This window comes from Seriola dumerili, unplaced genomic scaffold (genome assembly GCF_002260705.1).
Source record: "Seriola dumerili isolate Sdu_G_001 unplaced genomic scaffold, Sdu_1.0 BDQW01000052.1, whole genome shotgun sequence".
Taxonomy (NCBI): Eukaryota; Metazoa; Chordata; class Actinopteri; order Carangiformes; family Carangidae; genus Seriola; species Seriola dumerili.
Genome location: NW_019174307.1, coordinates 10,879,403 through 10,894,218, shown reverse-complemented (window position 1 = coordinate 10,894,218; position 14,816 = coordinate 10,879,403). Strand labels below are relative to the sequence as shown.

Below are 14,816 nucleotides of genomic sequence, written 5' to 3'. Positions count from 1 at the left end.
TGGATGCTTGCTGGCACGGACGTTTGAATCTGGGTGCTCCTTCTTCACTAAAGCACTGTCCTCACATTTGAAATCACTCAAAGCTGAAACTATTGTAACCTGACAGGCCAATTACTACTCCCGTAGCCACAAAGTGATGAATCTCATCCTCTTATTCAGTCACAGGCACATCTACCTGTCATTGACTGAAGATTTAATGCGTCTGTGCATCTTGTTTGAGTTGCAGCATTTGAGGATAAAAGAACAGGCACCATCCCATTAGACTAAATGCTCTCTTTCTATCAGCATACTAAGACCTGCGTGGTACGGGTTTGGGGTTTCACTCACTTAATTTCATTCCACATAGCTGAGTGGAGTGCAGTCTGCTCATCAGATTTCTGATCCCAACTTCTATCCTCTTTACTGTAAATTGAACAACAGTCATATCAGATATTATATTTAAACTGCCTCTGAACACCGCATCATACAGTATATGGCACTTTTAACACTCAAAAACCAAACACAACATTCAGCACATACAGTATACTTACAGTAATAACTAACAAAGAACTAAAGCTCACACCTTTGCTCTTTTTGTCTCCACTACTTGAAATGGCAACATAGCTGTGGTCAAATAAGATATCTTTATTTCAAGTGTAATTCCCATGCAAGGTGCAGATGAATTGTGAGATGAGTGAGAATGCAGATGTAGTTGTAGCTACACTATAGTATGTCTTTACCGTAGGGCACACAGCTCTCCATGGGCTATACTTTCCCTTGTGTGCAGCTCTCAGTAAGTATCACCCCTCACCCATAGCTACCCTTTGCTTTTACAAGTCAGCGTATATGCCAGTATTAATCAAGCACATTTCCAGAAGTGAGATACACACAACACACATTTCTCTCATTAGTCACAATACTGTAAGTAATAGTTTGGACTACGGGTAGTAGAATGGACAATCAATCAACTGAATTTTCATCCAAAGACGTTAAAGAAAAAAAACAACAACACGATCTTCAGACTTAATTGTTAGTGAGTAATGGCTGTCCTCTGAAAGGTTCAACTAGCTGTGTTGTGAGTAATGGATACAAGCTGCAGATTGGCTTAATGCAACAGTGATTTAATAAAGTACAGTAGACAAAGCACTGTGGCCCGGGGAGGTCTGTGTTTATGGGTACAGGAGGAGAAAAAAAAGATCATCTTGCATGTTACTTGCAAAGTAAAAAAAATTAAAAAAAATAAAATAAAAAAACTCTATTCAAGCTGACTTTAAAGTAAACTCTTTTCCCAGAGCAGTGCAAAACAAGAGAATAGATACTGCCACAAGTTTTTTCCCGGTTTTCTAAATGTAGGCCAATAAGACTGTATGAAAAAAATGAAATGCTTCACCCTAGGGCACATGCTTACAGCTCCACACAAGCTCCCAAGAAATAGGTACAGTATAAGGCAACAAAACACAAGCCAAGGTTCATTAGTATTGGACAATAGTGCCTTTTATCAGAACACATGATGATGTGGCCAGCCAATTAGAGTAAAACACAAAAATGCATCACATATTGGGATGGTAATTGGTTAAATACAAATAAATACACAAGACATCTTGATGTTCATGAAATATGTATGATCTCTTGTCGGACATAATCATGTTTGTATGTACAGTATGTAGGTGAGCTTTTGCATTATTTATGCATTTTCATTTTTCACCACCAGGCTGTTGTTGTCTTCACAGATTTGTGTGTGTGTGTGTGTGTGTGTGTGTGTGTGTGTGTGTGTGTGTGTATGTGTTTGAGAGACAAAGAACAAGCAACTACACAACAGTTGAGTAAAACGGCTTTTCCCCAGCTCCTAGAGTTTACAGAAAGTGGGACTGAAACTGCAGGACCATGGACAGCGCCTCACTCAAAACTCACCTCATCCAAATGTGAGTTTGACTTCTTTGGAAAGTTTTGTCGATCCTCCATACAAATAAACAAGACTAGGCCAATACCTAGTATATGGCTGGGCCACATATGGTCAGTGTGCAAAGATGATTTTGCCCTATTCCTAGATCAGCAATAAAATTCATGAAATTTAAACACATTTGGCATTGACCCACTTCATTTCTTTGTACAAAAGGTCAGATTTTCTTGAGTTGTATCCCTTCCATTGAAGTATGCGTTCAGATGACACTCAGGTGGATTTGATTTACTCATCAGAGGCTTGATCAAGTAACTCAATTTGTAACTCAGCCAGTGTTCACCTGTTATAAATAAGGTTGTGCCTCATGTTCCCAGTATATCATTGCTTACCAAGCAGCATTGTGACAGTAGGGAAAATGGCATCAGAACTAAGGGAAAGTATCAGAAGTCAAATTGCTATTCTAAGCAAAGAGGGACTTTCTCAGCATCAAGCTATGGCTAAACTAAGTGTTTCTCGGGGGACAGTACATGGAACTCTAAAACGCTCTGCAGAAACTGGATCACTTGTATCCAAAGCACGATCAGGCAGACCAAAAGTGACCACACCATCAGAAGATCAATACATCAAGCTCAGTTCCCTGAGAGATAGAAAAGCAACTTTATCACAGATACAGAAGTTGCTAAATAAAGAATGCAAGTCTTCAATCAGCAAAACTACTGTTAAAAGAAGGCTGTCTTGTGGCGGTCTCAGAGGAGTAGCAGTTTCTAAAACCACTTCTCAGGAGGGGAAACAAGGCCAAATGCTTGGGGCTGGCTAAGAAATACTAGCATTTCGCAGTGGATGAGTGGGAAAAAGTCCTATTTATCGAACCAAAGTTTTAGATTTGTGGCAATAACAGAAGGGTATAGTATATAAGGATACGAGAGAGATTTTTGCCTACACCTGAGTTGGACACCTGCACTGAATTGGTTACAGCCCAACCGAGGAGAAGCAACACTCCATTCTTCATGCTATGCCCTCTGGTTTGCATCTTTGTGGAGAAGGATTCCTACTGCAGCAGGATAATGACCCCAAACACACATCAGATCTTTGCAAGAACTACTGGTAGACCAAAGTGAGGGACAACACTAAAGTTTAAGTGCAGTAGGAGACCCTGGTGTAAGTTCTAAGTACAGCATCTATTCTGTAAGTGCAAAAAGATCAGTTAAAAAAGTGCACTGAAAGACACGTGAGCAGACAGATTGACCCAAGGAAGTGTTGTACATTGTAAAGAGAAGGGGTCCCAGTATTGATCCTTGGGCAACCCCTGTGGGGAGGGGATAAGATAAGGACGTTTGTCCTTGGCATGACACACTGAAGGCACATCCAGTGAGATAGGATTCAAACCAAGAACTTGCTTTCTCCAAGATGCCCATGTCGGACTGTACAAATGGTTCACCGAATCAAAGGCTGCTGATAGGTCCAACGAGTTAAGAACTAAGGACTGAGCTGACTTTAGGGTTGCTGTCACAGACAACAGAGCTGTTTCACCTGCTCCTGAAGCCCAACTGATTTGGAATGAGGGGGTCATTCTGTGAGAGGAATTTTGAGACCTGCTTGAAAACCGCAGATGACCCTGATGAAGGCCATAAGCCTAAACGCATCAGTCTAATAAAGTTCTTTATATACTGCAAGTGTTGCTGGAGTTTTGACCTCTTTAGAAGTTTTCCTTTCTCCATACTTGAAAACTGCTCTTTAGATACACTTACATAACAGTGGAAGTAGTGAGACCAGTCAATAGTTCTCCGCTTGAGCAGGGTCAAGTGAGGGCTACCTGAGCTTGCTTGAATGTGGTTGGAAATGTTCCCAAAGCCAGTGAAGCATTTATCACATGCATGAATGCTGGCACAATGGTGGGAGATTTGGCTTGAAAGAGTTTTGTGGGAATGGGGTCTAGTGCACATGTATTAGGACTATCGGTCAGAGGTTTTAAGTCATCATTCTCATACTGCCTTGCGGGTTTGCCTCAACCCAAAAACTTTACATTGGGATGACATAAGAATTATTCTTTTAGGTTCTGGAAAAGTTTTTGCAAATATAAAACCCATGTGGATTAAAAATTCATAATACAAAGAGTAATAATTGACCTTTTATGCAGTTGGGGGTGTTCTGTCAACAGTTTTACAGACATATCTTTAATAACAGTGGTCTTAACAGAAAATGCTTTTTTGGGCCATAGGGGATTTTTCTGTTCTTCTCATTTTACCAGGAGTGGACACTGAGCCAAACTGGCAGCAAGACTGAGTGGCAGTGCTGTGTCCAGCTCTATTAATACATCCATGAGGTAAAAGCAAATGGATTAATCCACAAAATTTGCTAATTAGGTGGATAACAACAGGAATAGCCACAATAATTTTCTGTATCCTGCATAAAGCACTATACAAAGTACCTTTAAATTGACATTTTTGTATATATTTATACCATTAAATAAAAGGATTACCTGTAATTGTGTTTTGCTACAGTAGTATTTAAGTCACTGAGAATCAACAGTCAGCTGATTGTTTTGGATCACCAAACCTTATGGTTGAGTCCCTGAAACTCTAATTAGGCCCTGATGAAAAACTAGGTAGTTGATTACAACACACAAGATCAGAAAGCTGAATGGATGGTCCTGCCACTATGGGCCAAAAAAGAGCAATTGAAAGTTGGATATTTTTCTCAGGATTTGGTGGACCAAACCAGTACTGAAATCAGTGAATACTGGACAAAACCTGGACTAAAATTTCACTAAATTTTGGATTTCATATGTGTGTAATTCACGGTGGTGCCTAATGCCCTAATCTGTATTTCCATCATCACCTGAATTCACCATACACTTCAGCACCATGGACATAATCTTTGAGAACCTCTTGGCAGTTGAATGTCATAACTGGCTCTTAAAGGTTCTGCACACCTAAGCAAGCATTTTAAATTATTCTGGCTGAATACACCTGTCTTTGGGTTAAAGCTTGGTGAATTATGCTGAGAACAATATAAAGTCATCAAATACTATATACTACTGATTACTTGGGTGCAATTTTGTAATATGTGTGCACCAAAAGTGAGAGGAGATGTCACTGTGTGTGTGTGTATGTGTGTGTGTGTGTGTGGGTGTGTGTGTGTGTGTGTGTGTGTGTGTGTGTGGGTGTGTGTGTGTGTGTGTGTGTGTGTGTGTGTGGGTGTGTGTGTGTGTGTGTGTGTGTGTGTGTGTGGGTGTGTGTGTGTGTGTGTGTGTGTGTGTGTGTGGGTGTGTGTGTGTGTGTGTGTGTGTGTGTGTGTGGGTGTGTGTGTGTGTGTGTGTGTGTGTGTGTGTGGGTGTGTGTGTGTGTGTGTGTGTGTGTGTGTGTGGGTGTGTGTGTGTGTGTGTGTGTGTGTGTGTGTGAGTGTGTGTGTGTGTGTGTGTGTGTATGTGTGTGTGTGATGATGATTCATTCATAAATGGCACAGATGATAGCTTAATCAACGTCATGAATCGGTGGAAGTCTGTGAAGGTTCTCAGTCATCCAGGTCATGAATATCCATGACAAGTTCAATCAGAACAACTGGACTTGTTTGTAGATACTTGAAGACGTTTCATCCCTCATCCAAGAGGCTTCCTCACTTTTGACAGACTGGTGAGGAGACCCAGGTATATAGGCTATAGTCTGTGGGGTCGTTATCAATACCATTGATGTCACTTGATTCGTCAGTGCTCCTGGCTGTTGTAACGACAGTCGTTACAGTCATTGGAATCACCTGAGGCCAAGTGTAAACAAACATTGTTTTTGCAGTCACATTAGGCCAATGCTGAATGCTTGTTAAATCTCCTGGGAGAGGATGAAAGGTCATCCAATACGTGTCTGGAATGTCTGTGAAAATCAGGAGGATCTTCAACAAGCACTGCATTTCTGTGTTTTTCAAATCGAGCAACATACTAAGACAAGAACTGGTCCATCCAAAAGACCGCAATCTAGTGTATGCAGTCCAGTGCAGTGTGGAATGTACAGATCCAACTTCTCAAGTCAAGACTCAGCAGTTTACCTACACCTGAAGTATAAGGGACACTCCTTTGATGACAACTATGTACATACTTAAAATAGGGAGGAGAGTGAAGGAGGTTATCCACGTCAAAGTAAAGAAACTGTCCCTCATCACCCTTTATCTCCCACCTACAATGTAGTCCTTTTATTCCTTTCCAGGAGAAGTATCACACTTGGCCTCAGGTAACTCCAACTACCAAGGGTGTAGGTTTGCATATGGACAGTAGGGACATGTGCCTACCAATATTTTAGGATGACAGAATTGTCCCAACCAATATTTGAGTGAACTCGTTCGCACTGTGTTGGAGGGAAGTCATATAAGATCATTCTGATGCGGACTCGGCTCTAGGCATGAGCATGTTATTGTTGTTATTTTTTTTAACCGATAATCGATCAAATAAAGTGATTTAAAAATGAGCTCTCTATGGTCCACTCTATAGTCTGACGCAATGTCCCGCCCACAGCACGATCTGATTGGTTATACGTCACGAGCAAGCGCTTATCACTCTGAAGGCTAGTGTGTACACAGACGGTCACAGACGAGGGTAGCTCCGGTTAAAGAGCGGAGGTGTGTGTTGAAGGTAAGACAGCAGACGTCACTCAAGCTGTTACAAGCATCACAATTCTCTACACTGAAGTTACAACAACACCACACTCTGATGGACAAGTTTATCTATTGGTTCAAGACACACCGAGAGAGAGCGAGATAGAGAGAGAAGCTAGCGCTAGCCGCTAAGCTAAATTAACTAGCATCTGAATAGCATGTAAACAACTGCTGAATTAATGAAAGTTGCTAAAAGGAGCAGAAAGCTCTGCGTGTTGGAGCAGAACTAGTTTAAGTTTAAATGTACAGCGGGTAGTTAGTAACTGTGATGAAGAAAACGGCAACGTTAACCGTGTTCAGACAGAGTAGCAAAAAACTTTTGGTAACAGAAACTCCAGAGACAGGAGATGAAGCACTACACCCATGACCGCACGTGAACGGCAACTAACTACTGTTGCTGAAGAGACATTTTACTACAGTAGAAGTAAAATCACTGTAAAAATGTTTTCCAATAAAAGTACAAAGTAAGTCAGTTAAAATGTACTCTGAGTAAACGTGTTAAGTAAAATTTTGAGAGGAGAGGTAAAATATGTTAAATTAACGAGCATCTTTAGGCTCAGAACAACTGCCAGGTGAATCAGTGCACAGGTGAGAACAGCACTGAGGTCAACCAATTAATCCCAGTCAGGCACTTTGCAACTATTGAGTACAACTGACAATTATATACACTCAGTTGGCAATTTATTAGAAACATCCAGCTAAAACTGATGTAGTCTAATTCAACAGTCCTGCAGTAAATCCTCCTTAATGAAGATGATAATGTTCCGTTTTTATTAAAATTGTTTTAGACAGTTGTTGATTCAACTGTATGATCATTTTTGACGAATTATGTTGTATGCCGGAACAGCAGCAGATCAGAGAAGTAGAGGAAGATGATGAGGAAACAGGTTCATAGCCAGGGTTTTAGGTGAGGTTTTGAAATCATAGTGTGACTAAATATACACTATTATGGATTAATTGTAAATTACTAAATTATACTTAATGTAACAATATTCACCTATTCTGATGTTAACCTGTAAATTATTTTAACACATGATAATATCCTAAAGTTTTAGTCTGCAGCATTAAAAAGGGGTGGCAATGATGAGACCAAATTTACGCCCTTGCTAATGACCATTAACAGCCAATACCACTGACTAACCAGAGGTTAAATCCCAGGGACTTTCAGGTAGTCAAAGCAGAAGAAGCCTCTTGAATGAGAGGTGAAGTATCTTCTTTCCTCTGAGAAACGGTGGAAGTTTGACATATGCAATGCTGGACATAAAATTCTATAGGCTACATTGTGTAGGAGCTAACCCAATCTTGCCTTCAAAATAAAATACAATATTACCGAAATGTATTATCAATTATTCAGTGAATCTTTAATTAAAAGAAAACAGAAATTTCCATTGCTTCCACAAGAGCTCATTAAAAGTATAGTTTTTTTTTTTTTTTTAAATTTTTAAAAATATTTTTTTTTTTTTTTTTAAATTTTTAAAAATATTTTTTTTTTTTTTTTTAACATTTTGAAAATATTTTTTTGTCTTTCTTGCCAAGAGGTAGATGATCAATCAGTGTCATGCCATAACCTCATGTCATGGTAAAACCATAAAAAGAGTTTTAACACTGTCTGTTTTTAATGAGATGTTAATTGGTGAGCTGGGGAAGAAGGCCAATAACCATATTTCCCTGAACGTTGCACATTTTTTTCTTTACAGTAACTCATTAACTCCTTGTTTAAGAGGCTTAAAATATTCATCAGGCTAATTTACCAGTGGAGGAAGCAAATAAAGAAGAGCTTAAATACAATTTACAGCATAATTTCAGTCATTTAGTGTAGTTATATATTATGCTTGTGTTTTTACTTTAGACTTCAAACCAGTAGGAATTATTACACATGGGTACATTTAGTGGTGTTTACACGAGTGCACTTACATAACTGGAACAACGCTTTGATTGTATGAAACTACTGCATACTGTAAATATACTACAATTTATCAGTCTTCAGTAAAAGTGCATGGTCAGTGTGGGAAAAACGAACTGTTTTTTCACACGGGGCAGCACGTTGTGGGGAATAAAATTCCAAATAAGCGCATATTCCGATAATGCTCAGTCTCGGTGCACAAGGCTGGGACTTATCTTTACCCGAGATGGAGGGAACTAAGCCCCCTGGGAGCAACGTCACTCCCCTTGGCATATCAAGCACTGTCCGCTGTATGCGCCCAACACAGCTCTACAGAGGACGTCAGGATCGCATCCATCCTCAACGCGAAATGCTTTGCGAACTGAGTCTAAGTCAAGCAATCCTCCCCGATTCCGTGCGTTTCGGCGAGGAGGCATTTACATGCTCGGGCATACAAGCGGGCTAAAGAACTCCTCGGCGAAGTAAGAAGGTCATTTAAAGTGGGAAGAGCGCTCGTGTCGAGTATGGTCTTTGCTAAAGGAAACATCACAAAGAGCCATCATCAGCTGTAACTTCGGGATTTACTTGTAAAGGCGCTTTTACCGGAGGTCGTGGGATATTCTGTGTGTAAACATGCCTGTAAGAAGAGGTCACGTTGCGCCACAAAACACATTCCTTGGAATAATAATTCGGAAATTCGAGGGTCAGAGTAAGTACGTTCATGTACATTTTCTGCTAGCAGATTCGGGAAACCTACAAAGTAAATGTTTTTACAAATAAGAACTCATTGGGGGAAATCAGTGGATACATTTATGTTTTTCCTGTAATAAAATAGTTCTTTAGGGTGACTTTCTTATAATATAAACAAAAGACAGGCTGAATTGTTGAGTTTTTTATATGCGGTGTGCTGGACAAAATCATAAGTAGACTGCTTATTTTTCTATACAACATCAGTGAAAATGTTTAAGAAGTGACAATGAACTCAATCAGCTTGATTGCTGATTGGCTTTATTCACTGTGAGGTCATGTATAGTATACCACAGCAGGCAGTAGCTACACACTGCATACTTTTTCTTCTCATGCAGACCGGAAATTTGTGATAGCCAATGCCAGGGTGGAGAACTGTGCAATCATCTACTGCAACGATGGCTTCTGTGAGATGACAGGCTTCTCCCGACCAGACATCATGCAGAAGCCGTGCACCTGTGACTTCCTCCATGGTGACCTGACTGACAAAGAGGCCATCAGCCAGGTGTCCCAGGCTGTGCTCGGGTCTGAGGAGCGCAAGGTGGAGATCACCTACTACCGTAAGGATGGTAAGTCAGTGACTCAGGGCACAAGAGTGTGGCTGTCACAGCATTCCTGTAAGCCAAGGGGAGGTCTTTTGTGACATGTTGCGCCCACTCCAGCTTCTCACTATGTCCATTTCATGAAGTGGCCTGTCAGCCAGAGGCAGTTACAAGATGTACAGCACACATTACCCCTGACAGAGAAAAACAGGAAGGGAAGCTGGCTCTAAAATAACTATTTTCTGTAAGTTTATGCTGGAGGTATTCATGTCTTATGTGAAACCTTGAGCCGCTCTAACACATCAGGAATGTTATGAATAGAGAACAAACAAACAGAACAACAAACAGCACATTGCATATAATAACCAGATCTAAACAATAATACATCATAAACATGCTTCATATTTAGTGCTACTGTTTGAAAATGGTTCCAATTATGGTAATGTGTGCAGCACAGAGGAGGTCTCACTGTCAGTGTGTCAGGTACAACAGTAAATAGCTCCATATGAGAACACTGTGAAACATAGAGGTAGAAGTAAGGGGCACATCTTTTTGGCACCTGCCTCGATTCACAGCATCATGTGCCTGGGTGACACCAAAAGAAAAAAAGGGAAAAAAAAAACTCTGCCTGCCAAAATTATGGTGCACAGCTCTTCTTGGTTTTGGATTTAATATTGAACTAGGAACAGAAATAGGATGAAGCAGTAGGTGCTAGATCAGATGATAACATGATGTACAGTGTTTGTGCTTTGATGGACACAGTGAGAGACAACGGTTGAGACAGAGCTCACCCTTGTAAAGTTGATCATGCTTTCTGACTTTAGTAACTTTAGTAGGCAGTGGATCAATCCACTAATCTGCAAAACTGCTGTATATGTGATGGGGGTACAGCTTTGCCAGCTATGCGTGAAAAATGCTCTCCCTTTAATGCTAGACTGGTGTTAGTCATGCATTTTAGACCAATCCCAGTCCTGGTATGAATGGTGTACTGCAGAGACAGCAATCCTGAGTCAGAGAGAATTAATACGATGTTACCGCTCAGTGGCATAAATCCTCAGATTGACCACCTCCTGCCACGCTCTCACATGAGCTTTTTATGGTCAGCATGACATAGCTGTATGGAGTCAGTCCGAAGGTACTCCTCTTGTAGAGCAACACAACAACAACATGCTTTTTCCCGTTTATTTTTGCACCAGTGTTTGTACCAAGAGAGGCCGTGCGTTTATTAATGCTTTGAACTCATATTATTTGCTCAGTGATAACTTCCAAGACATGTACAAAACAGCAGTGCTGTATGTAAAGAGTTTAAGCTGGGGTGGGGGGGGGGGTAATATTTTATTTAATCATAAGGAGCCAGGGTTTTAATTTTTAATTGTGAGTTTGATTAGATTCTAGGCCATGGATACATGTTTAATCTACTATCAGCAGCCATCAGCTGAGCCTCTTTTTTTCTTTTTTCTTTTTTCTTTTTTTTTTCTTGGCTAATCATGAAGAAACCAAGAGCCAGCTGCTACTCTGCTAAAATAGATTGTTATAGAAACCTGCAAGACAATTACAGAAAACACTCAAGGGTCTGTTTGTGAGAGCACAAACAGCTTGGTTCTTGACGAGCAGGATTTTTAAAGCGACTTCATTTAGTTTCCCATCCTCCCATCTTACTGTACTGCTGTACTCCATCTAAACGTCATGTGCCTGTAATGTTTAAAGCGTGGTGGATGAGCACCACAGAAAACCTTCCAACATAATCGTTGCACCCTGTCGCTTCACAATCCTCCCTGGTGTGCATCACGGCTTCAAGACACAACTCTTAATACTCCTCAGAGGAATTTATGGTGAGCATGTGTGCTCATGAATAAAGATGTCAGGGCTGACAGTGCGGTGACTGGGAATGAGCATCTTACAGGGTAAATGCATTAAACTGGTATGGAGGACACAATCCACACGCTCCCACTGCTATAGAGGAATGAAAGATTCATGGCATCCTTGAGAGCGATGGCCCTATTGATTCAAGTCGCTCTGCAAATTGAAGCTGATGGGTGGGAAGTGGATGTATTCCATGTCTCCTCTCCTAACTGTATTTCAAGTTATCACTCCTCATGCAAATCAGTTAATCCTTTGTATTAAAGCCCTCCATTTTCCATGCACCCACTGTACGTCAGAAATCACTTGGGCATGTTAAAAAAAGAACATAAAAAAAACTGGCAACCTCAGAGAGGTTGCCAGTTTTTCCTCCCTCAATTTCTCTCAGTTTTTCACTCAGGAGATGCAGTTGCTCTTAATGTTGGTTGAATTATGAGAGGCCTTAAATGACAAAGTCTAGAGGAATGACATAGTGTCATTTTGTTTTTGCTGTCCCATCAATAACTACAGTGGGAAATCTTCAAAAGTAAGGTTGGGATGTTAGGAAGCTGTGTGACATCGGGAGCAACAAAAGCTTTTACTCTTTTCACTGAAAAGGCAAAAAGTTAAGCTGCTTATGCGTATGCTTAGATATTAAAGGTAATGGAACAATGGGGACCGTGAGAGCACTGCAAAGGCACAAGGGCATGTTCTTTTCATTTTTGTGCTCCCCTCCACGTGAACGACCAAGAAGGGCCGTGTGTAAAGATACCGCACGCGAAGTCTTCCCCCAACGATGATACCTAATCAATGAGATAAATGCTTTCCCTCGATGGCTTTGTAAAGCTATCCTATTCCATGGGGTGTAATAATACTTTGTACCTGAATGAGTCTTAACAAAAGGAAGCTGACACCGTGCAGCAGAGAGAAGTTAAATGGATAATGGCTACATAACAGCGGCAGCTTAGCTAACCGTGCTGAATGATTTGGACATGTGGTATGCGTGGGTGCAGGGTTTCATAGGTGACTCCCCACAGAGGGGACCGAAGGGACGTGTACCCCTGCTGTGGGTTTAGTGGCGGGAGGGGGTGGAGGGGTGGGGGTGAAGGGGGAGGGGACACAGAACACCTACAGTGCACAAGGTATGCTGCAGGACACTTGGATGACTTGCATCCCATAGAGCACATCCATTTTTCATCACACGCAGCCCTCTTTGGTGTCTCGCAGTATGAGGTGAAACACATACAGAGCTTTCCTGATCAGGTTGCGTTTGTTAGAGAGAAATCAGCTTGGTGCCTCTCATCTTTGCACTATGGAAAGTGTGGATGACATACTGTACCTTGAGCTCATTTCAAAGAGAAGAAATTCTGCTTCATTATTGCAAAAATTGCGTATTTACTCAGATAAATATGGATCGCTTGCTACCATTGCTGTCTTTAAATAGGATGTGATACAAGTTTACTGGTAGTGAGGAAGTGCAGATGGAGCTCTGACCACTACAACGATACAGGTCTCACTTTGCACTGGATAGGAATGTTCATCCACGGGCTATTTTCATCTCATGGGATGCTTGTGGATGAGGTGTTAATCTAATATTCCTTTCCATATCATCTGCCCTTAATCAGTTACTGTATGAAAACTTAATTTTTTCTTTAATGTGCCAACATTTGTGCTAAATGAAATGGAATAAAATATCATGGCGCGAAATATCATGATTGTAATTAATTAAAAAATGTAAGCACAAATGAAATGGAGTTTGAGCTCGAGCTGCTAGTTATCCCTGATGGCTCTGGAGACACTGATTGAAGATGAAATTAGGCCATGCTGTGTAGCTCACAGCAGTCTTAACTGAGGCGAGATATTGCCACAAGGCCCAAGCACTCTAAACAAAGGGTTAGCTTGCATGGCCTCTGCCTACATGCCCTAGTCCCGATTGGCTATGCCCCAGTAACGTTGCGTATTGGCTTAAGCAGAATAGCCCTAAACAAGAAACATGTCAGATTTCATTATACAAGACTTTCTACCAGGCAGTAGTCTGGGGCTGTACTGTTTAAAAGCTGCAGTTGTGAATGGTACATCTGTAGGAAAATATAAAAACAAAAATCAGCGCTCAACAATATTACTCATGTTTCTCCCTCAAGCAGATCAGCTTATGCAGATTAATAGGAATCCTCAATACATCCAAACCAGAAAAGTGAGGTTCAAATAAGAAAAAGCTTCTCTCTTTGAAATAAGATTAAAAGATGTATAACACTACTCGCTTGACTATAAAAACGTATATGCAGCTATATGTTTATGTATGTTACGACGTCTTGCATTTCAGCTCTGCTTGACTTGTGAGTCATCATTGTAATAGTGCCCAAAGGATCACTTGATTAAGCAGCAATGTTTTAATAATTGATGATGGAAATAGAATCTACAGTAATGAAATTTCCATCATGAAAAGGGAGCTAGTCTTAATACACTGTCCATTCATTCAAGCAGGTGTAAATAACATTTCTTGGCTCACGGGGAAACACTATATATAAAGGTCAGGGAATGAATGAACATTCACTCTTTCACTGGTCCATGCTATGGGCATGTTTGGGGAGTATTGTGTTGTACTGAGTTGAGTGTTGGAGAAGAATTGAAGGCTGGATAGCCTAAAACTCAAATGGTCAGCAGTCCTCAGTAGCACACACACTGTATGTCATAGCTTGTGTGTTACTGTTTACCAGGGTCAGATTTTAATCTAACCCTAAAAGAAGAATCCAAAGCATCTTAAGAAAACACTTGCAAATGGACAAAGACAAGAAAATTAAGCAAACATCATTACCTGTCACATTTATGAAAATTAAGCGGCATAAAATAAAACATAAGCCTATTAAAACACACATTCACCAAGTTGAAAATACATGATGCAGCGTAAAGAAAAAATGGAGCATATGCAGACACAAGCAGAAACACTGCAATAGTTAAATAGTTACAACACAAAAGAAGGAAACAGGTGAACACGTCAGGATATGCGATTTGATGTCGGATAGTTAACTGACGATATTATATATTATTGTTTCTGGAGTTATTGGCTGAACTTCTATAGCATTTGTCTACTGATTACTAGAATGTTCATTAGTGCCCCCTGCAAACTCCTTATGTGTTCAGTTCTGTGTATTGTTCTATACAACTTGCAGCATTTCTTGGTTCTTTCTTTACTTGTGTTTCCTTAATTTGCTGTGTGTCTGTATGCTGTGTTATGTTTTGTCAAATCAGTGAATTTGTTTCTTAATTTAGCATAAGAGCCCCCAAT

The 14,816-nt window shown here is 40.5% G+C and overlaps 1 protein-coding gene across 1 annotated transcript in view; it reads left to right on the top strand.

The window, feature by feature from the left end:
• Positions 1–9,035: 9,035 nt before the first annotated feature.
• Positions 9,036–14,816, top strand: part of LOC111218889 (potassium voltage-gated channel subfamily H member 7-like) — a 31,960-nt gene continuing 26,179 nt past the window's right edge. The window contains exons 1-2 of the mRNA XM_022741373.1: positions 9,036–9,111; positions 9,488–9,718. Coding sequence (XP_022597094.1) covers positions 9,036–9,111; positions 9,488–9,718 — 307 coding nt within the window. The remainder of the gene's footprint in view (positions 9,112–9,487; positions 9,719–14,816) is intronic.